Source organism: Mercenaria mercenaria, chromosome 14 (genome assembly GCF_021730395.1).
Source record: "Mercenaria mercenaria strain notata chromosome 14, MADL_Memer_1, whole genome shotgun sequence".
NCBI lineage: Eukaryota > Metazoa > Mollusca > Bivalvia > Venerida > Veneridae > Mercenaria > Mercenaria mercenaria.
In genome coordinates, this window is record NC_069374.1 from 32,313,649 (window position 1) to 32,335,637 (window position 21,989).

Below are 21,989 nucleotides of genomic sequence, written 5' to 3' on the forward strand. Positions count from 1 at the left end.
TTTTATCATATTTATTATACTTACTTATCATTTTGAGATATATCAATATTCTTGCTAAATATACTGAGCCAAAGTTAGCTTTAAAACTGTGAACAGTGTCGTTTAGGATAAACGCTTTGTCTACATTTCACTCAGCGTAGCACAATCAACAGAGTGAAAGAAATTGACACTCTCGTCCAATCAGGCAGAGTGTTGCATAAATCTTCCATTTTGATAAATTATCTATAATGCGTTATCAAGTAGTTTGATTTGCAAACTGAAGTCACGTGGCATAGGTAACGAAAACGAATTTAGACGGTGTCGCCAAAAAACTGCCATTTAGTTAAACTCATTGCAAATGGCAATAATACTGACTGACAGCATGAGCCCTGCTACAAAGCTTTCTAAGAAAACTTGGAGGTGACCTTTCACAAGTTTCATGATTTCAACTCAATCAAGAAGATTCAAGTTATTTCAAATTACCAGTATTTTCATTAACTAAAACCTCAACTGATAAAACAGAATTATTTCCCCTACCTGTGCAATTTCTTCCAATCCTTCCTCTCCGATTTTGTTATTACTCAAATTTAAAGTAAGAAGCTTTGTATTTGCACGTTTGGCACTACCAAGACATCGACCAATCATTTTTGCCCCTTTATTGGTAATTCCACAATGACGCAATGATAAATTCTGTACACTGAAGAAAAATTAAAAGAATGAAGCAAATCATTTTAAAATTTCATAACAGTACTTATTTCCATATTCAAAAAAAATGTGATTACATAGCATGCATATTTTAAAATTCACCCTTTACTATGCAGGTAGATATTTTTTAAAAATACAGAACAATTGATTAAACCATTTCACATGCCAGAAATGTAGCACAGTTAACTGCTGAAATTTAAGGTACATTTAATGTATTTGATTACCTCCTCTTAACTACACAGATGGGCAAGTCTATGAAGAATAAATTCAAAAGTGAAAATTCACTCGAGGGTTGGTTATTAAACATTTTTATGTTATCGCAGCGCTGATTCACATTAACCACTAAGTTTATACAGTAACGTTCCAGCTAATATTGGAAGGAAGGCCTCAGGTACCCTTAGCTAGGGGTAGATCTCAGGCCCTTGTAGACACATGGATCGATACTGTTTTTTCTTTCTGTACAAAGTTTCTCTGTAATTCTAAATTGTTTTTTTCTTCTAATTTACTTTGGCCTAGATTAGGAATTTTTACCAGGTATTTGCAGAAAAAAATAGACATCTGAATTAGGAATATGACCTGGTGTCAGAATTAAATCAGCAAGAAAAACAACCTTAGAATCGTTACAGAATTGTTTGTGTGACTTACGGGCTCTCCTCTGTGATCAACTCAAACCAGTCTTCTTTTTCTGTAGCATTACCATCTAAAGTCACATTTCTGCAAACAACATGTGATACATATACAACACATTTTTTCAGCACAGGTCAGTTTTTCATGATGTTGTCAATGATGATTTACAAAGATTTCCCTTTTTAACTTTTAAAAGTATTTATAAGCATGCCAAAAGCAAGCACTGCTTTTCTTTCACAAATACCATCTGTTATTATTATGTGAGTAAGAATATAAAGGTGGTACACTTTTTGGTGAAATATTATCAAGAATTTACCTATTTACCTGGAAAACATATAAGGTACATCTAATGTATCTGATTACCTCCCATTAACTACACAGATATATATATATGTAACTGTTGAACATAACAACTTTTTGTCAACCAAACATGCAGAACTACAGTAATAAACATTTTCACAGGGGTTTTAGTAGTGATGGGCCGACAATCGGCGACAATCGAATAATCGTCGGCGTTGCATTCATGAGCGCGATCGCCGACTTCCATTTTCCCTGACCAATTAATTACTTGGCACCCTTAACGGATAATTCAATTGTTTCTGATCTTTTTCTTTCTGGTATTTACGGCTCTTTGGGGCAATTACGACAAGGGAAACTACTCTTCGTAAAAATGGCTTCCTCCAAAGTCTCAAAAGAAATTGAGGTCATCTGTGATCACACAGATTTTGGAAGATGTATGGCTTTTACAAAATTAAGCCGGGAAAACCATCAACCTAAACCCTTGACATTAGTATGGCAGTATGCATATAGCATTCCGTAAGACTTACGCAAGCATATTAGCAAAGGTATTTTCAATTTTTGATTTTGTGGGATTGAAATCATTCCAGTTGAACACTAAGAATTAATAAATCGTTAATATATTTTTGCTCCAAATAATTTTAATTTAATAACACAATATCACTGGATAAGTCCCTGGTGAAACTAAGACGAGTACCTGATTTGAAGTTTACTATCTTCACAAATATTTTACTTTGAAATTTATGCTGTTGACTTACTCTTGTTTATGAAGGGATACAATAGAAATAGGATATTTGATGTCTGTGTGGTTAATTTCTTAAGTAATGACATAAAACATACACTGTGAGGTGAACTTATAGATATGCAACTAGAGTAATCGATTATCCGATTATATCCGATTAATCGAGTTGGTTGGCTTGTCCGATTATGCCGATTAATCGGTTGGCAAATCTAACCGATTTGCCCATCACTAGGTTTTAGCTCTGATTAATCCACTTGAAAATTTCGACTTCCAGTATATCTTATTATTACATACTCATTTATAAACTCCATTAATTTTCAATGGAATCTAAAACGTCACTATTTTTCCAAACTGATGTTCAAATTTCATATCCGGAGTGTAACGTCATTTGTGACGTCAGTTTCGTGTATCTAGTCGCGTTTAAAAGTTCTTCAACGACGATATTTTCAGTTTTACTCAGGCTTAAGAACAAAGTCATGTCATGTATATAATAATTTTTAGTATGAATATGTATGTAATAAAATTATTACATTTGCATTGAGAAATATGCACTTGTCCTTTTGCAGAATAATATTGCGCTCCTAAAGTCACGCATTATCTCCGCTGCAGAACTCGTGCATATTTCTCGATACAAACCTAATAACCTATAATTACTAATATTTGTACAAAATAAATATGACAATTTTTTACTGACTTTATATTTGGACACTGCGGCAGAATCGTTGATAGTGTATGTAGCGTGTCATCATTTAATCCCGTGTTCCATAAACTGAAATATCAAAATACAGCAAAGTTAGTTAATATAATAAATCTGCATGTCGTTAATTATCCGAAAAATCAATTGTGCAAATGATGTAAAAATCAACCATGTTTAACCCATACCCTGCTAAATTTCTGTAATGAATTTGTCCATCTTTCAGTTTTGGCAGTACCATTAACTGAAAAAAGGGGTGCTTACCAAAAAGATACTGACTGGATGGAAAACAGTGTAGATCATGATCTGCACTGGCCGCAAAGGCAGAATCAATTGTGTTCAGCATGATAAGGGCTAAAACTATAGAACTGTCTTATACTTAGTCTTGTTCTTTTTAGAAAAACATTTGTCTTTCATAGACCAGTAATGAGACAGATTTACATGATAGTTTTAAATTACGTAACAAAAGACGTATTACCCGCACCTGGACCATGTGAGGGACAGTGAAATTTAAATAAACACATTAATGTTGTTTACTTTTCCCATTATATTTCCTGTTATTTCTTTATTGCTGAATTTGATACAACAGACTGTGCAAACTAAGAGATAGTACTTATTTTAAGCAATAAAATCTGTAAAAAGATCTTCTGGAAGCAAAGAATGCAACTAAGAAGAATAATAGCAGACTCGGTTTGATTGAGTCTGTTCATGAGAGGTAATGAAATGTGCAACACCTCTCCCGCCCCCTAGCACCGGCTTAAGGGGAACTCTATTACACATAATGTTGAATGGACTCCATGATCGCAAAGGACCAGAAAATATAACAACACTGAATCCAAGTACGGGGAGACTTTTTACAGCAACCACACGTACGGCACTTAAAGATTGCTGTTGTGATAGTTCATAAAATCTGTAAAAAGATCCTTTGGAGGCAAAGAAGACAAATTTAAGTCTTCAAGAAGTATTGTTTTACACACTAAGAGTATTTCTTAAAATAAACTATTTTTAGTTTTAAAACAAGGAGCTTGATGCCCCCGGTAGCATCCTTGTCGATACAAAGCAACCTAAGTCCAAAACGAGGTCAAGTTCAAACTGAGGTCAGGTGATGTCTGAAGATGAGGAATGGTCACAGGTTACATCTACATTAGTATCAAGTCATTCTAGTTAGGGGTATTGATGCTAGACAAAACGGTCCCATTTGGTTAACCTCGGACGAACGGACGGAAGAATGAATGGACAAACGAATGAACCGACGGACAGGACAATCACTATATGCCTCCTGCATCAGTAGATGCTGGGGGCATAAAAAAAATCGTATGTGTATTTTACTTGATAGAGTGTAACTTTTCCATGGTTGGCCAGCACTGTTTAAATATATCCATCATGACTGTGTCAACTTTCCATCCTGTAACACAATGATTATACATTTTATACAGAACATTTGGAAAAAGGCAAACTTGTGAAAGTATTTAACAAATGTTATACTTCCGAGTGAGAAACGTAAAAAGCACATGCCTCCCAATAATGCTACATTTAAACATAAAACATACTTAGTATGAAATAAATTTCACTACAATTCACTGAAAGTAACTGACCAAAACCCTTTAATAGTCTTAGCATTTCAATATAAACAAGAGATTACTTCTGAATAAAGCGCATGTCTCTTAATATGACTTCATGAAACGGACATGCGATGCCTAGACAAAACACAAAGACATGTGTTGGGAGAAGTAGTACAGTGTTTGTGATACAAGTTAAGGGAAACAGAAAGGGAAATCTTTAATAGGTAAGGATGTTGTATGCAAGTTCACAAAGTCCTAACCTATGTAAAACACACTGACACATGAATTCACAAAGTTTTTAACCAAGTTAAGTATATATGTATATGAGTAATACAACAGTTGCACTAAATATATAGAAATTTTTTTATTACTAAATCAAGAAAACATGACATATTGATCCGACAACATCAGTACTCAACATAACAGAGACCTTGAGAATGTAAACATGATAAAGATTTTTTGAGAAATTAATGTGTTAGAGACTGCAAACAGTAAAATATGGCATTTTCTATGATTCAAGGGCACATAACTCTCAACCAACTAATCTGATATGGCCCATATTTGGACCTAAAGGCATCACACTGGTATACATATTCTGCATAAATATTTTTTATCAGGTTTAATGTCTCATCGACACAATTATAGGTCAGACAGCGACTTTCCAGCTTATGGTGGTGTAGGAAGACCCCCTGTGCTCCTTCGTGCATTATTACAGACATGAGCAAACACCCTGGTAGAACCAGCGGCCCTCTGTAAGTGGATGGCTTCCTCACATGACAAATTTCTACACCCAAAGTGAGGTTTCAAACAACTTCTGTGAAAGACTTGTGATTTGAAGTCAGTGGCTTTAACTCCTCTGCGACAGAGACCCTTTAATTTAATGGCAGTATCATTGTTTGCTTGGAATTAATTTCATGGATTTATGCAACAATAAAATCCATGAAAATAAGTCCCCAACAAATATTAATGACTTCACAGCATTTTAAACCTTTACCCTGCTAAATTTCTAAAATGGGCTAGCCCATCTTTCAATTTGGGCAGTACCATTTATTATTCAAAGGGGTGTTCACTGAAAATTTACTGACTGAAAAGCAAACAGTTCAGACCAAGATCAGCATGCAAGGCCACAAATGCAGAATCATTTGCCACCAGCAGGTAAAAGGTTAATAAAGAATTTTGATGACATTTCACCTACACAAAGACCTAGTCTTCACCTAAGCTACCACAAAAAAAAAAAAAAGAGAACTGATAAGCTTACCTCTGATAAATATTTCATTGACTGTGTCAGGCTTATCCTGGTTATCCATTTCAACTTGTATTGATGGCTTGAAATATTCAAACTTGTCTTTAGTTGTGAAAGTTTTGGGCGGTGCATCTACAGGCTCTGAAATAGTTTATATAAAGTTAAAATGAGACAAACACAATGTTGGAAATAACTCTAGTTTAGTTTATAATTATCAACTGAAGGTTTCTTAATCACTTTTTATGAAAATAAAACAACATGTATTGCAGTCACAGAAAAGGCAAGGCACAGGGCATGGTTAGAAACCCGGTATCTCATGTTAAGCGGGGCTTATACCTCATAACAAGATTAAGAGAAAGTAAATAGAATATACATGAATGGAATGGTGCAAACACCAATGAAATGTTAGAACATTCAAGGAAAATGCGATATGTAGCACACAAAAAAAAAAAAAAAAGAAAACAAAAAAGGTAATATATTTAAACAGCCAAGTTTAAGAAATTTAATTTTTCTATGTAAACATTTTAAGGTGTGTTTTGGTATGGATGGTCATAACCCATCCTGGTATGGTCAACACAAACCTATCACTTTTTAGCCAGATTTGCTTGGTTTCCAAAAACATTTCCTGTAAGATTATCTGTCTTTCTTTAAAACAACTAAACATTTGAAAAAGAAATCAAGCAACTAAATGTAAACATAACAAACAGTTTAACTATAACAGCCACTTACCATATATAAACTGAATTGAGTGAACTCTGCATTACTTTAGCAAAAGTATGTACATTTCCTACTCTGAACTAGAACCAAAATATGGGCCCAATGACTTATAATATCACAAGAAAAAATTAATAAATATTAAGTTTTTTTATCATTTCAATTTCTATTTCTGGCTATGGCAGCTATTTTGGGCAAATTTCAACAAAACTGACAAATACTCATTAAATGAGCCGTGCCATGAGAAAACCAACATAGTGGTTTTGTGACCAGCATGGATCCAGACCAGCCTGCACATCCGCGCAGTCTGTTCAGGATCCATGCTGTTCACTTTCAAAGCCTATTGCAGCGAACAGCATGGATCCTGACCAGACTGCGCAGATGCGCAGGCTGGTCTGGATCCATGCTGGTCGCAAAGCCACTATGTTGGTTTTCCCATGGCGCGGCTCATTAATGATGCCATGTACTATATTTGTTGATAATCTTTTTAGCAGACTATCCAAATGAGGTTGGGTTTACGTATAAGACACTATTGTAAAATTTTGGTGGGAAGAGCATCAGTTTGAAATGATTTTTAAAACATACAATTTCGATATAAAAATTATTCTCAATAAAAATTGTATTTCACTGACAAGGTCATCCTTAAAAATATTGTTTTTGCTGCGCTCCAATTGCTCATAAATCTAATGTTGGCCTCTGAAAGCAAAATTTGTACAAGATCAAGATTTAATGTATTCCATAACCTTGGACATAATCCCTAGTCCATCGCAGAAATGGTTGAACCTCTGACATTGTCACTTTAACCCTTACCCTGCAAATTTCTTAATAGAACATGGTCCATCTTTCAATTTGGACAGTAACCACTTATATTCAAGGGGTTCTCACTGAAAATTTACTGACTGACATAGCGAACAGTGCAGACCATATCGACTGCACGGTGGCAGCTGATCTTGGTCTGCACTGTCGCAAAGGCAGAATCAACTGCCGCCAGCAGGCTAAGGGTTAATAAAAGAATTATTTCATCGTCATTCCTTGGGTAACTTCACCTTGCTCTGTCTGTAGTTTTAATTAACACTCTAATGATTAAAATTCTTTTAAACATCACCTATCCGCCTCTAAAATTTGGGCCTGAGCCCAGCAAATAAACAATGTATTAAGGACGGCCTAATTGTACTGTGTAAGATTTCAACAAGTAATACCTCCATCCTCTGCATTTTCCTCCTGTTCGGGTTCTGGTTGTGTGACTGATGGTTTACCTTTGTCCTTGCCCCCTTTTGCTGGACTGACTTCCTGTTGTACCACAGGAGCCGGCGGTCGTGGACGCATTATCACAGGTGGAATAAAGGTCATGTTGTTCCGGCGGCACAACTCGCTGAAGTCGGCTGAAAAGTTTCCCGTGCACACATGTGGTTCTGCAATATCAAAACATTCAGCAGGTTTAGGACAACTGTCAAATCATTAATATTCTATTTTTTTTGTGGATTTGATTTTCATAGTCAAGTAAATCCACAAAATTAAATAACAACAAACAAGTAAAATTCCCATTCCTTTTATTCCCATTCCTTTTATATTCAAAATTTGAAATCCACAAATTCATATCCCACAAAATAGCTGTTCTTGCTTTAACACTTACCCTGCTAAATTTCTATAGTGAACTTGTCCATCTCTAAATTTGAACAGGACCATTAACTGTTTAAAGGGGTGCTAACAAAATAGTTACTGACTGAATGGCGAACAGAGCAGATCATGATCAGACTGCATGGATGTGCAGGCTGATCATGATCTGCACTGGTTGCAAAGGCAGAATCAATGATGTTCAGCATGATAAGGGTTAAAACCACAAAATTTCACGTCCAGAAACTTAACATGATTTCACAGTAAACATCTACAAGGTAAAAGCTTAGGTCAGCGACTCAGTTAGTATGCTAATGTTCAACACATCAGACTGAAAGATCTATGAAAAACATATACTTGTGTATTATTGACCAGTTATGCTAACAAGAGCTGTCCGTAAGACAGCCAAGCTCGACTATTCGAAATATTGTCACAGAAGCAGGAAATTATCACCCAAAATGTTAAATATCAAAAGAGTTTTAAGTTCGAAAGGGGACATAATGTGACCAAAATACATATCAGAGTTATGGGACTTGATGTTATCAACTAGTTTTATAACCCCGAAGAAACATGTTAAGTTTCAATTCAATATCTGCATTAGTTTTGGGGATAGTAACTTGCATGTTAAACTTTAACCACAATTTTCTAAGTCCAAAAGGGGGCATAATTTGCTCAAAATACATGTTAAGAGTTATGGAACTTGACCCAGCGAGGTTGGTTATTGACCTTGAAAAAGAATAAATAAGTTTCAAAGCTATATGCCTTTTGGTAATAGCTGTATGTACTTGCACGCAAAACTTTAACCAGGATTTTCTAAGTCCAAAAGGGGGCATAATTTGGCCAAAATACATGTCAGAGTTATGGGACTTGGTGCTATCAACTAGTTTTATAACCCCGAAGACACATGTGAAGTTTCAATTTAATATCTGTAGTAGTTTTGGAGATAGTTACTTGCATGTAAAACTTTAACCAGAATTTTCTAAGTCCAAAAGGGGGTATAATTTGCCCAAAATACGTGTCAGAGTTATGGGACTTGACCCAGTGAGGTAGGTAATTGATCTAGAAAAAGAAAAAATAAGTTTCAAATCTATATGCCTTTTAGTAATAGCTGTATGTACTTGCACGCAAAACTTTAACCAGAATTTCCTAAGTCCAAAAGGGGGCATAATTTGGCCAAAATGAAGGTCAGAGTTATGGGACTTGGTGCTATCAACTAGTTTTATAACCCCGAAGACACATGTGAAGTTTCAATTCAATATCTGCATTAGTTTTGGAGATAGTAACTTGCATGTAAAACTTTAACCAGAATTTTCTAAGTCCAAAAGGGGGCATAATTTGCTCAAAATACATGTCAGAGTTATGGGACTTGACCCAGTGAGGTAGGTAATTGATCTAGAAAAAGAAAAAATAAGTTTCAAATCTATATGCCTTTTAGTAATAGCTGTATGTACTTGCACGCAAAACTTTAACCAGAATTTCCTAAGTCCAAAAGGGGGCATAATTTGGCCAAAATGAAGGTCAGAGTTATGGGACTTGGTGCTATCAACTAGTTTTATAACCCCGAAGACACATGTGAAGTTTCAATTCAATATCTGCATTAGTTTTGGAGATAGTAACTTGCATGTAAAACTTTAACCAGAATTTTCTAAGTCCAAAAGGGGGCATAATTTGCTCAAAATACATGTCAGAGTTATGGGACTTGACCCAGAGAGGTTGGTAATTGACCTAGAAAAAGAATAAATAAGTTTCAAAGCTATATGCCTTTAAATGATAGCTGTATGTACTTGCATGCAAAAACTTAACCAAGGTGTGACGCCGACGCCGACGCCGACGCCGATGCCGACGCCAGGGTGAGTAGAATAGCTAGACTATTCTTCGAATAGTCGAGCTAAAAAACAACAACATCCATTTAGAAAGAGTCCCTTCGTTCTACATAATGTAATAGCTGGTTCTCAGTTTTCCAATGTACATGCATTTGTAATTGTTTCCAAAGAAAGCAAGGTCAAAAAAGCCTCCATGGAATTGGAACGATTTTGGTCGTTTCAGTTGCTATAAAACAAAAATCCTACCGTAATGCCGACCCATCAACATGGGCTGGAACAAGTTTTGTACTAATTTAGTAAATTACATTTATTGTACAACAAACAACTTGCTGGAATTTAAAGATGCATTTATACGTCAATATAAAACAAAGGATTTTGAATATCCTGCTCATGTTTTTTAAGACAACTCACGTTAACAGAGTTAAATTATATAAATATAGAAAAGACCTGCTTGAATATGCTTTAAAGTCCCATTTTCTGTTAAACATAGAGACATAGAAACATGGAGACTTTTAAGACAATATATCGCTTGTATAATCTGCATAAAGAAATGAAATAATAACAGTTTTCTGCTTGATATGATAACAAGCATTTTATAGCAAAAGGAGCAAATGAAATACACCTATTTAGGTGTACAACAGACAATCTTACATCATTTGCATTGTAAAAAAAAATGTCAACTTTCTCAGTTTATACAATATTCAGTTTTCAAAATTCCTTATTAAAACAATTTGATATTGGATATGGTATTGGTTTCAAACTTCGGCAAATTTATACAAAATTTTCTTTGCTAATATAAAATAAAGAAAAAATATTATAAATCAAGCAATGACAAACGGAACATGCTAATTATGTATAAATATATAAATATAGGTGCACTGAAAATATGTACAAAATTACAAGACATATAGACAACACAGAAACAACTTTTTTTCTTTTTTTCTTACGAGAAAAACATTGTATTACTTTTTTTAAAAGCTTACACCTTACTTATAACGTAAAAAATACAAAAAATCAATAATATTAATATAACAATGTGCACACATGGGGTCAACCATGGAAAACATTAACAGACAGTGATACAGTGCAGAATTTCCAATCTTACCACTGCTATCAATAACATCACTGTCACATTTTAAATCATTCTGGTTTTCAGCTGTAATGTTACACAAAGATATCATAAAGATTTTTCATATCAACATTAAAAAATAATAACCAATGTCTTTTGAATGGGACTTCATATCTTTTGTTTTTGTTTCTGTTGGGTTTAACATCACACCGACACGATTATAGGTCATATTGTGACTTTCCAGCTTTGATGGCGGAGGAAGACCCTAGGTGCCCCTCTGTGCATTATTATTTCATCACAAACAGGCACCTGGGTAGAACTACCAACCATAGAACTGTAAGCCAGCTGGATGATTTCCTCACATGTCAGAAGAATTCAACGGCCCAAGTGAGGCTCAAAACCACATCAACGAGGGGCAACTGATTTGAAGTCAGCGACCTTAACCACTCAGCCAACGGAGGCCCCTCTTCAATTTAAATTGCATCACAACTCAAGGTACTTATGAAAACATTAAAAGCGAAGATTAACTGACTCATACTAAATGGAAAACTGGTCTTAATTTACATGATATATCAATTAATTTTTAAAGCATTAAGTATTGCAGCATACCAAGAGCTTTATTTGAATCCAATTCATCCTGGCTGGTTGCAGATTGGTTTTTCTCCTTGTTTAAACCTTTCTCCACCTTCTTTCCCATCTTCACACGGGATGCTAAGCTAAAAATATAAATATGTATGTACTTTAATAAACTGAATGTTGTTGTACATACAAACTGAACAACCTCGACCATCACTTACCTATTACCAAATATATTATCACTTGTATATTTACATTGCTTCTGCATTCCACAATGATTAACCTATATGACTCAATATTATTATTATTTGTTGGGTTTAACATTGCACTGACACAATTATAGGTCATACAGCGACTTTCCTGAGCTTTCATAGTGGAATACCCCAGGTGCCCCTCCATGCATTATTTCATAACAAGCAGGTACCTGGGTAGAACCGCCGGCCTTCCGTAAGGCAGCTGGATGGCTTCCTCACAAGAAGAATTCAACGCCACATGGCTAAGGCATTACCTGTACATTTATATAACACAGGGCTATGACATTACCTATATATATTTAGTTAAAACATTATATATTTGTCATGTTAACATATGTGATATGCGTATTTAACTGGATACTGCCCATAAAAAATGTTTACTGTGACTACAGGCACGAGTATCAAACCTGGGATGAAAAAAATGTTATCAGATAGATAAAAATCCTTGTTTTCATCCTAAATCAATCCAAAATAAAAATAATGCGGTGAAATATGAGCCCTTGTCAAATGATATATACCATCAATATATAAATATCATCCCAGGTCTGATTTACTTGTGCCTGTGACTGCAACATGACAGCAGAATGTTTACTATATAATCAACAAATACCCTTAGCTGAAATTTTGTGGTTTTCATCAGCTGCTAGCCTGGTTTTTATGATAAAAGTATAACAAGAGCACCACCTTGTGGGTGCTGACGCTCATCTGATTTTTTTTGTGTATTAGAAATATTGTCCTACCCATGATTTTCTAAGTCTAAAAAGGGCCATCATTCTTGCAAAAAGCAGAATAAAGTTATGTTTCTTGATGTACAGTGTCCACTTATGATGGTGAAAAACTATTGCAAGTTTTAAAGCAATAGCTTTGATAGTTTATGAGAAAAGTTGACTTAAACATAATACTCAACCAAGAAAATGATTTTCTAAGTCTAAAAGGGGCAATAATTATTGCAAAAAGCAGGATGGAGTTATGTTGCTTGCTGTACAGGGTCAGCTTATGATGGTGAACAAGTGTTGCAAGTTTCAAAGCAATAGCTTAGATAGTTTAAGAGAAAAAGTTGACCTAAACATAAAACTTAACCAAGAAATCTGATATTTTCTAAGTCCAAAAGGGGCCATAAATCTTGCAAAAAGCAGGATGGAGTTATGGTTCTTGCTGTACAGGGTCATCTTATGATGGTGAACAAGTGTTGCAAGTTTTAAAGCAATAGCTTTGATAGTTTAGGATAAAAGCTGACCTAAACATAAAACTTAACCAAGAAAACTGATTTTCTAAGTCCAAAAGGGGCAATAAATCTTGCAAAAAGCAAGATGGAGTTATGTTTCTTGATGTACAGGGTCTGCTTATGATGGTGAACAAGTATTCCAAGTTTCAAAGCAATAGCTTTGATAGTTTAGGAGAAAAGTTGACCTAAACATAAAACTTAACCAAGAAATCTGATATTTTCTAAGTACAAAAGGGGCCATAAATCTTGCAAAAAGCAAGATGGAGTTATGTTTCTTGCTATACAGGGTCAGCTTATGATGGTGAACAAGTATTCCAAGTTTCAAAGCAATAGCTTTGATAGTTTAGGAGAAAAGCTGACCTAAACATAAAACTTAACCAGGCAACGCCGACGCCGACAACCGCTCAAGTGATGACAATAACTCATCATTTTTTTTCAAAAAATCAGATGAGCTAAAAATCAAAAGACAGTTTGAAAAGATACATGTTTACTACTCATTCCTCAACAATTGTTAACAGCTATGAGTAGAAAGGTCTTAATTATAGGGGATCGATCCCTCTACGGTAACATGTGATATACCGAATGAGATATATACTATCGAATGAAAACGTGTCCTTCTGGCACGTGCACAAAGAGTCTGACTTTGAATTTTTTAGAAGAATACGCTTTTTCCTTGCGCCTAATAAGCATCCACATAACTTGTCTGAACTGCAACATCTTGCACATCAGTACAAATATGAGCAGTGTTGTTTTTATTCCAAAATTTACCTTTAAAATGATATGGAATCAATCCCTCTACGGTAACATTCGATACACCAAATGAGATATTTACTGTCGAATTAAAAATATGTGTCCTTCCGTGCTGTAATTAAACCGTTCTGTCAATTTCAAATGTTATGGGATAAGGTGAAGTCGGATTGATTCCCGATTGCGGCAGTGCCTTATTTCATATTATTGTTCTTACTAGCTGATGTCCCACTGGTGCAGGAAAGTTAGAAAGACAGATTTAGATACAAAGGATCTGGGTGCAATAGAGTCTTTGCAAATATTATTATTTCTGGACTAAGATCAGAGGCCACAGGCCACTTGAATGACATGTCAAGTGGCCCATTTGTTAGAAATAGGGACAATTAATTTGCAACATGTAACTGGGACAATATAATATGAACTACTATCAATGTACAGTGACCGATGACACTGTGGTTTAAAATGGTAATGGCATTTAGCAGCAAATACGCGACGAACTCCTTTTGAAAGGAAGTGTCTAGGGGTACGGATCCGTACCTCTAGAATCTGATTCTAGAGGGACGGATCCGTACCTCTAGACAAGCCTGTTAGGGGTTTTCTAGGGGTACGGACCTCCGCTTTTCTAGAAATTAAGGGTCATTTACATTTCAAAATTTTGTTGAAATTGAAATAACAAATAACATTTCATCAGAATTCACCTTAAACTTGAATCTAAATGGTTTACAGATAACAACATTCATCCGATTTGTTACATTTTCTTTCGGAACGTAAATAACCGAGGAACACCAAATAAATCACGAAGTTTCGAACTGGCAGAAAAAAAAAAAAGATATAAAGATTAAACAAAATAATTTTAAGTATGTTGGGGGGAAACTATTTTTAATTGATAATTAGCCCTTAGTGTATTTACGTTTTTTCACACATTTGGTAGCCGTTACGAGATACATGGGACGTTTCCACAAACAGTTTCTTTTACTTAATGTCGCTTAATAATTATAATTGATCATTAAAGTTCCGTGCCGATTATCATTATACAACAATGTACATTGTTAAATAACAAAATAGATTGGTGCATATTATTATGCCTAATTTATTTATTTATTTATTTGCTGAATTTCAAATAGAATTCATTTAAGGGATAGATTCATTCATTAATCTAGCTGTTATCAACAGTTTTTTTGACAACAAACTAATTTCTATCGGCACAGAACAGTGTATTCATTTGGAGTTCCTCGGTTATTTAGGTTTTGAAAGAGAAGGTGAACAATCGCACGAACGCTGGTATCTGTAAACCAATTAGATCCAAGTTTTAAGTGAAGACTGGTTAAGACTTTGTTGTTATTTCATTTTCAACAAAATTTAAGATATAAATAACCCTAAATCTCTAGAAAAAGGAGGTCCGTACCCCTAGAAAACCCCTAACAGGCTTGTCTAGAGGTACGGATCCGTACCTCTAGAATCAGATTCTAGAGGTACGGATCCGTACCCCTAGACACTTCCCTTTTGAAACCTCTGATCCTGGGCCACTGAATATCGATAGAATGCAGTTGACACTGATTTCCTTTATGAACCCATATATCGTGGGGAAACAAACTTACAACGCCTTTTATTCACTCTTGGCGTTATTTTTGTATGATTTGCAAGCAGCTGATATGGTGCACAACAACGAAATTCCCACTGTGTACTGACCGCACAACACAACTACCGGATGTGATTACGCTTGCAAATAGTGCAAATATCACCGTACATATTATGCTATTTGTTTGTGTTATATAACAGTTTATATATCTAACTGCATTTATCGAAAGTTTTGAACAATGTAAGTAAAAACAGGAAATGTAATAGTGCAGTTTTATAAATTTGATCTTTAAATTATTACGCGCCTCGCTTTCAAATAATTAAGAATGTCAACATCCGCTTTCCGTAGAAACGCGTTATCAACAAACAGGTGCGCGCACGTGTGAAATGCATGGGCTCGGACTTTTCGCTGCCGAACAGATTTTGTTCAATATTTGTTATTAATTTAAAACGTTTATCTTTCGTTTTTAACTAAAGTACTTGAGATATAGCCCAGTAGCTACCCTAATGCCTCGCTTAAATTTTTCGAGAAAAAAAAATTGATTGGTACAGTACCATAGGCTACTGGGTGATGTGGGCTAGTTCTATGTGTAATGACCTAGTTTACATAGCATACTTTTTGCCATTTCACTGCTTGACCTCGTTCATCGACTGAACTACGTTGAACCATTTTAATGTTTGTATTGATAGATCTACAATAATTAAATATTGAAATACCATTATTTCTATGTTGGATGTGGGAACATCGGAAAATCATTACTTGCACATAATTTGCACAAAAAAGCCTTTACGTCTTAAGAATGACCTTCACAGATAGATTAGATAGGTATTAAATAGATCATGAATCTGTATGAACTTCATCTTCCAAACAATTTTGTTACTCACAAGTCTCATATTATGTTCTCTTCCGATGATCAATTTTGAAAAAAAAAAAAAACTCAATAGTGTTTGAAACTGTACTGGTCAGTCTAATTGAAATACTGTACAAGTTGAATGATATGTATTGATCATTTAATTTTATCCTTTTTTTCATTTATTAAATCATCAGTTTGACTTGAAATAGGGGCCTAAGGTTTAAGAAAGGCCATAATGTAACGAAATTCTGTAATAAATATAAATTGTTCATAAAAATAAAAATGTGTAAAAATCATATCCTGAAAAATGTCAGTCTGTTTACGGGATGGGGGTGAAGCGGTCACGCCATTATAATGGTGGCCCCACTGCCAGAAAGCCATTATATTGAATCAAAACGTTTAATGCTTACCTAGAAAATGCCATAATTAGTTGTTACCCGTCAGTAATGATTTGTCTTTTAAAAAATCCCTTGTATTAGCGTCAGTTAACACAGATTATTTTCTTAAATGCATGTTCCTGAAGATATTGGTTAACACATTCGTTGGTGAAAAATGTCAGTGGAACGAATTTTTCTCAGTTATTTATGCATTTATCACGACGTCTATATAAATTTTTACAGTTTACAAGTATTTCAAGAGCCCTTCATGGCACAGTTTTCCACGGTTTTGTTTTCTTTCAATAAAACTGAATTAAATATACGGTTGCTTAAATATTATAAATATATACTATTTTTTTTAAAGCATAAATGTAATCCGATTCAGGTAAAACTGAATGAATACTATTGGATGAAACATCTAATCTCTCAAAATATTTATTTAACTTATAAAACTTGGTTTTTATACACATTCAAAGACAATAAAATTTTACACTTCTTATATTTTAAGAGAGAAAAATCTGTAGAAATTATTTAGCCTTAGGGTATAAAAACTAAAGTTGCTTTTGTATAATACATGATTTTCAGATTGTGAGAAGAGTAATTAACTTGACAGAATAATTGCACTTACAATTGTACCGCCACAGCTATATAGAATTTTATTGCAATCTGCAACAATACCGCCGCCAAAATATAAAGAGCCTCGCCTTAAATATACAAAGTGAAAATTTGTATTATCTAAAATCTTTACCAATATGTATTGCAATATTTTTGTCTTTAGCGGCAGGAAGGAATAAAAAGAACAAACTTATTTGACTTCTTATGTCACAGTTAGGACTTAGATGTAAGATGTTTCATGAACATCATTTTATTAAGTAAATACATTTTAATTATTTGCCTATTCCTATAGAACCTAAGCAGTACAAATATATATGATAGTAACGTCACAATATAGAAATAAGGACATCTTAAAAAAAGTATCGGTAATATCCTATTGAGGAAAATATGTTTTAAAAGTTCATACTTAGGAGAGAACCTTGGACAAATCTTAGGAAGTGACCCCAAAAACGATAAGGTTAATCTACTCTGTAAATCTTATCATCTTATAAAGTTTGAAGGTTGTTAGTCAAATGGTTCTCAAGTTATTGATCGGAAACCCTTTTCTATGCTCTGGTCCCTGTGACTTGACCTTTGATCAAGTGACCCAAAAATCAATAGGAGTCACTTAATTTACATGTCCAATCATCCTATGAAGTTTCAACAGTTTGGGTCAAGTGGTTCTCAAGTTACTGATCAGAAACAGTTTTCCATGTTCAGGCCGCTGTGACCTTGAACTTTGATCTAGTAACCCGAAAAATAATCGAGGTCAACTACTCTGTCAGCCCTATCACCCAATGAAGTTTGAAGGCTCTAGGTCAAATGGTTCTCCAGTTATTGATCGTGAAATGAAGTATGACGGATGGACGGACCGACCGACTGACGAAGAGACTGTCGGGCGGACAGGGTTAAAACAATATGTCTCCCCCAGTGGAGGGAGATATAAATACCAAAGCCCTAGGCCATGTGATTTTGTGCAAGGAGATTTTCAAAGTTATCCCTAAACAAGTCTATATAAACCATGTGACCCCCAAGACGGGGCCATATTTGACCAAAGGGGGACATTTGAACAATCTTGGTAGAGGTCCATTAAATATGCTACATATCAAATACCAAAGCCCTAAGCCCTGTGGTTTTGTACAAGAAGATGTTCAAAGTTTTCCCCTTTATAAGTCTATATAAAACATGTGACCCCGGGCCGGGGCCATATTTGACCCTTAGGGGGATACTTTGAACAATCTTGGTAGAGGACCTCTAGATGATGCTACATACCAAATATCAAAACCCTAGGCCCTGTGGTTTTGGACAAGAAGATTTTCAAAGTTTTCCCTATAGAAGTCTATATGAAACATGTAACCCCCAGGGCAAGGAGATATTCGACCCTATGGGGATAATTTGAACAGTTTTGGTAGAAGACCTCTAGATGATGCTACATGCCAAATACCAAAGCCCTATGCCTTGTGGGTTTGGACAAGAAGATTTTCAAAGTCTTTCCCTATTTAAATCTATAATTTGATCATTTTGGCCATATTTGATCATAGGGGGATAATTAAAAAAATCTTGGTAGAGGACTATTAGATGATGCTACGTACCAAATATCAAAGCCCTCGGACCTGCGGTTTTGGACAAGGAAATTTTCAAAGTTTTTCCTTATATAAATCTATCGTGTGACCCCAAGGCGGGGCAATATTTGACCCTATGGGGATCATTTAAACAATCTTGGTAGAGGACCACTAAATGATGCTACATACCAAATATAAAAGCCTTATGACCTGTGGTTTTGGACAAGAAGATTCTTTCGCTTGCCATGGCAACCAGAGTTCCTTATGGAATTCAATTCTTTGAATCAGTTTTAAAGAAAACCATCCAAGAAACATCCCTGTGAAGTTTCATCAAAATTGGCCCGGCGGCTTAGGAGGAAATGTTGTTTAAAGGAAAGTGCGGACGGCCGGACGCCGGACGGTGAGCGATCACAATAGCTTACCCTGAGCACTCTGTGCTCAGTTGAGCTAGAAAGTAACATGAAGTTTTAATTTGATACAATCTGGATTTCTTTTCCGAAAAAAACTATTTGAGTCTACATATATAGAGACCACTGCATAATTATGTCGGAGTAGGGCCTTTTAGAAAATATGTATTCAGTAAAGCAGTTCGGTACAGAACAGAACAGAACAGAACTTTATTGAAGAAGCACAGATGACAAAATTACATTTTGCAATAATATGTGCACAAAACATAAATATACAAGAAATTCACAAACGGGTATTGGTATTGGTGATATATACATTTTATGTTCGTTGGGAAAGTGGTTAATCTTTTTCTTTTGTTTTATCTAAATTTAATATATTGCAGAAATACATAAAACGAACGATGAGATTGCTAATGGTTTGTATACACGGACAGGGGCAGTAATCGCCGATTGTCACAGCCATTTATATCAATCGCATGGTTGTTTTCTTCACAGAGCATGTTTGTTTTTTTCCTAATACAAACAACATCAACAACTACAAAAACATACAACAATGGATTATACGGTATAGTATTACAAATATTTGAAGATCTTCTAGGTGTTCTAACACTACATATGTATGACAGACTCGCAAACCTGCCCGACAACTTGAAGTATTCAATCTAGGGGCCACATGTTAGAGCCCTCGGTCATGCGAATGTTTATCAAGGCATTGCCGCAAGTACATCCCGGTGATTCAGAAACGAAACGGTAGCGAAAACGAATTAGTTCTGGTACGGAATCGCGGAACATACGGTAGGTTACGTTACTAGTATTACGTAACAGTTGAAAAAGTGCAGTATTAAAGTTGTATCAAATGAAAAATAAAATTGTTATCTATAAGAATTATCATATTTACCTCACTTTCTTCCATAGGGTCGTCATCTTAATTCCCAAAATCCAGTGCTACTTTTATTTTTTTAACTAGTTTTCCAGTCACTTGTGTTTGACTTATTTGTGCACAAATATCATACCAAATATTGTTTAAAAAATCATTACATGTGTAATGTCAGAGCATTTCTATCGCAATAACTTTTCCATTGTAATATGTGACAATACATACAAAATTCAAGTACGACTTAATTAAACGCATTAGTTTTCGCGATCGTTCTACTTTCCACCCGGTGGTACTGTTTAGTTAATCGGTATAAATGTAATTTTTTCCTTAAATAGTTTTATTCTCTGAGTTTAATCTACAGACAAATCAGTACAAAGACATCAAGTAAATTGCACTTCAAAAGAGAACATGTAATTTAACACCTATTACATTAAATTCACTTTCTGTCAATTTTATTTCAATTTTGGAAAAATTAAGCAAATAAAGCGTTTTAAAAGTCCTTTATGATGGCACTTAATTAAATATAATAAGGATTCATTGAGAATTAGCTAAGTTTTTCTGAAGTTTGAGAACACATCTAGCAAACAAACATGAAAATTGGATTAGCATTTTAAATACGAATATATTCACTTATTACTTATGCGCGTATTCCAAGTTAAATAAAATAACACGTTATTGCCCCTGTTTTCAGACTAAGTAAACAAAATTGACATTTCATCCGAAAATAAGTTTCCAACACTGCCTCATTCCTTTTATTGTCCAAAGAACATAGTGCACGATATTCTTGGGTTATGTATACGGAGTTCTTACGGACAGGACTAATGAACTAACACCAGTCTTAATCAAATTACATCAATTTTCTCGTGCACGCAATCTAAACAACATTGGCTGCAAGAATCGTACAATTATTTGTATAGATTTCCGCCCTTGTTAGAACTCATTCAATAGAGAGAAAAAATGTTATCCAGGAATATGCACACAATTAATCCAAATCATAAAGAGATTATTGTATACGTCCCCTATTGAGCAGAAAAAAAGACCTTAGCTGCAGAATGGTCCAAGAGGAATTTATGCAATCTGTTATTTAAAAAAAATCCCCGACTATTGATGAAAACTTTTATATAAAATCTTGTCAAACTTGATGATTACTGCAGGGTTCTCTGATCGGAAATTAATAGAAATCAAAATTTCTGTTATAACTTTGGCGATATTAAAACTGCCGACGAAAAATCACCTGCTTTTCTAATAAAGAATTAATCAATCGACGCTAATGTTTTAATAAAGACAGACGCTTGTTTATTACATACAATAAATATTTTCACTTGGATTCATGATATATTGATCCGATCCATTCTGTAACATAATCAAACCAGACCAATATTTTGATCTTGTTACTATCATATTGTAACTCAATAATATCTCTAATTTTTGACTCTAAATTATACTTTACAAAAAAAAAGAAAAAAGAAAGTTTTCATTTAGGATTAAGTCAGTCACAATCGAATCAATGAATTATAGGCTATTAATGCGTCTCTTCCCGATTTTAAGCTAAGATTTATACCAGTGTCTAAAAGCAATTCTATGGAAGAGCGAAGTTCTTACTTTTCCCGCTTGTGCAACTGTAAGCTTATAATAATTAAATATACTTTGAAAAATAAACACAAGGTGCTTGAGTGATGTTATTTAGAAGGCTTTTCCCCTCAGTCACGAAGGATGAATATTTAAAAGCCTCAGACATGAGACCTATTATACAACATATTTTCCCCCTCAGTCGCGAAGGATGAATATTAAAAAGCCTCAGACATGAGACCTATTATACAACATATTTTCCTACCAGACGCGAAGGATGAATATTAAAAAGCCTCAGAC

At 34.7% G+C, this 21,989-nt stretch overlaps 1 protein-coding gene across 22 annotated transcripts in view; it reads right to left on the reverse strand.

Annotated features, from left to right (window-relative positions):
• LOC123527191 (leucine-rich repeat-containing protein 71-like) overlaps positions 1 to 21,989 on the reverse strand; it is a 57,618-nt gene that overhangs the window by 33,982 nt on the left and 1,647 nt on the right. For 19 of the 22 annotated variants that reach the window (XM_053523191.1, XM_053523196.1, XM_053523192.1 and 16 more), the window contains exons 2-8: positions 11,679 to 11,785; positions 7,763 to 7,975; positions 5,865 to 5,990; positions 4,374 to 4,449; positions 3,045 to 3,119; positions 1,330 to 1,398; positions 517 to 676 (exon numbers count right to left, since the gene is read on the reverse strand). In XM_053523191.1, coding sequence (XP_053379166.1) covers positions 517 to 676; positions 1,330 to 1,398; positions 3,045 to 3,119; positions 4,374 to 4,449; positions 5,865 to 5,990; positions 7,763 to 7,975; positions 11,679 to 11,785 — 826 coding nt within the window. Of the gene's footprint in view, positions 1 to 516; positions 677 to 1,329; positions 1,399 to 3,044; positions 3,120 to 4,373; positions 4,450 to 5,864; positions 5,991 to 7,762; positions 7,976 to 11,678; positions 11,786 to 15,469; positions 15,610 to 16,713; positions 17,039 to 21,989 lie in introns of those variants that run through there. The other 3 variants (XM_053523204.1, XM_053523210.1, XM_053523200.1) reach the window with 3 other exon arrangements.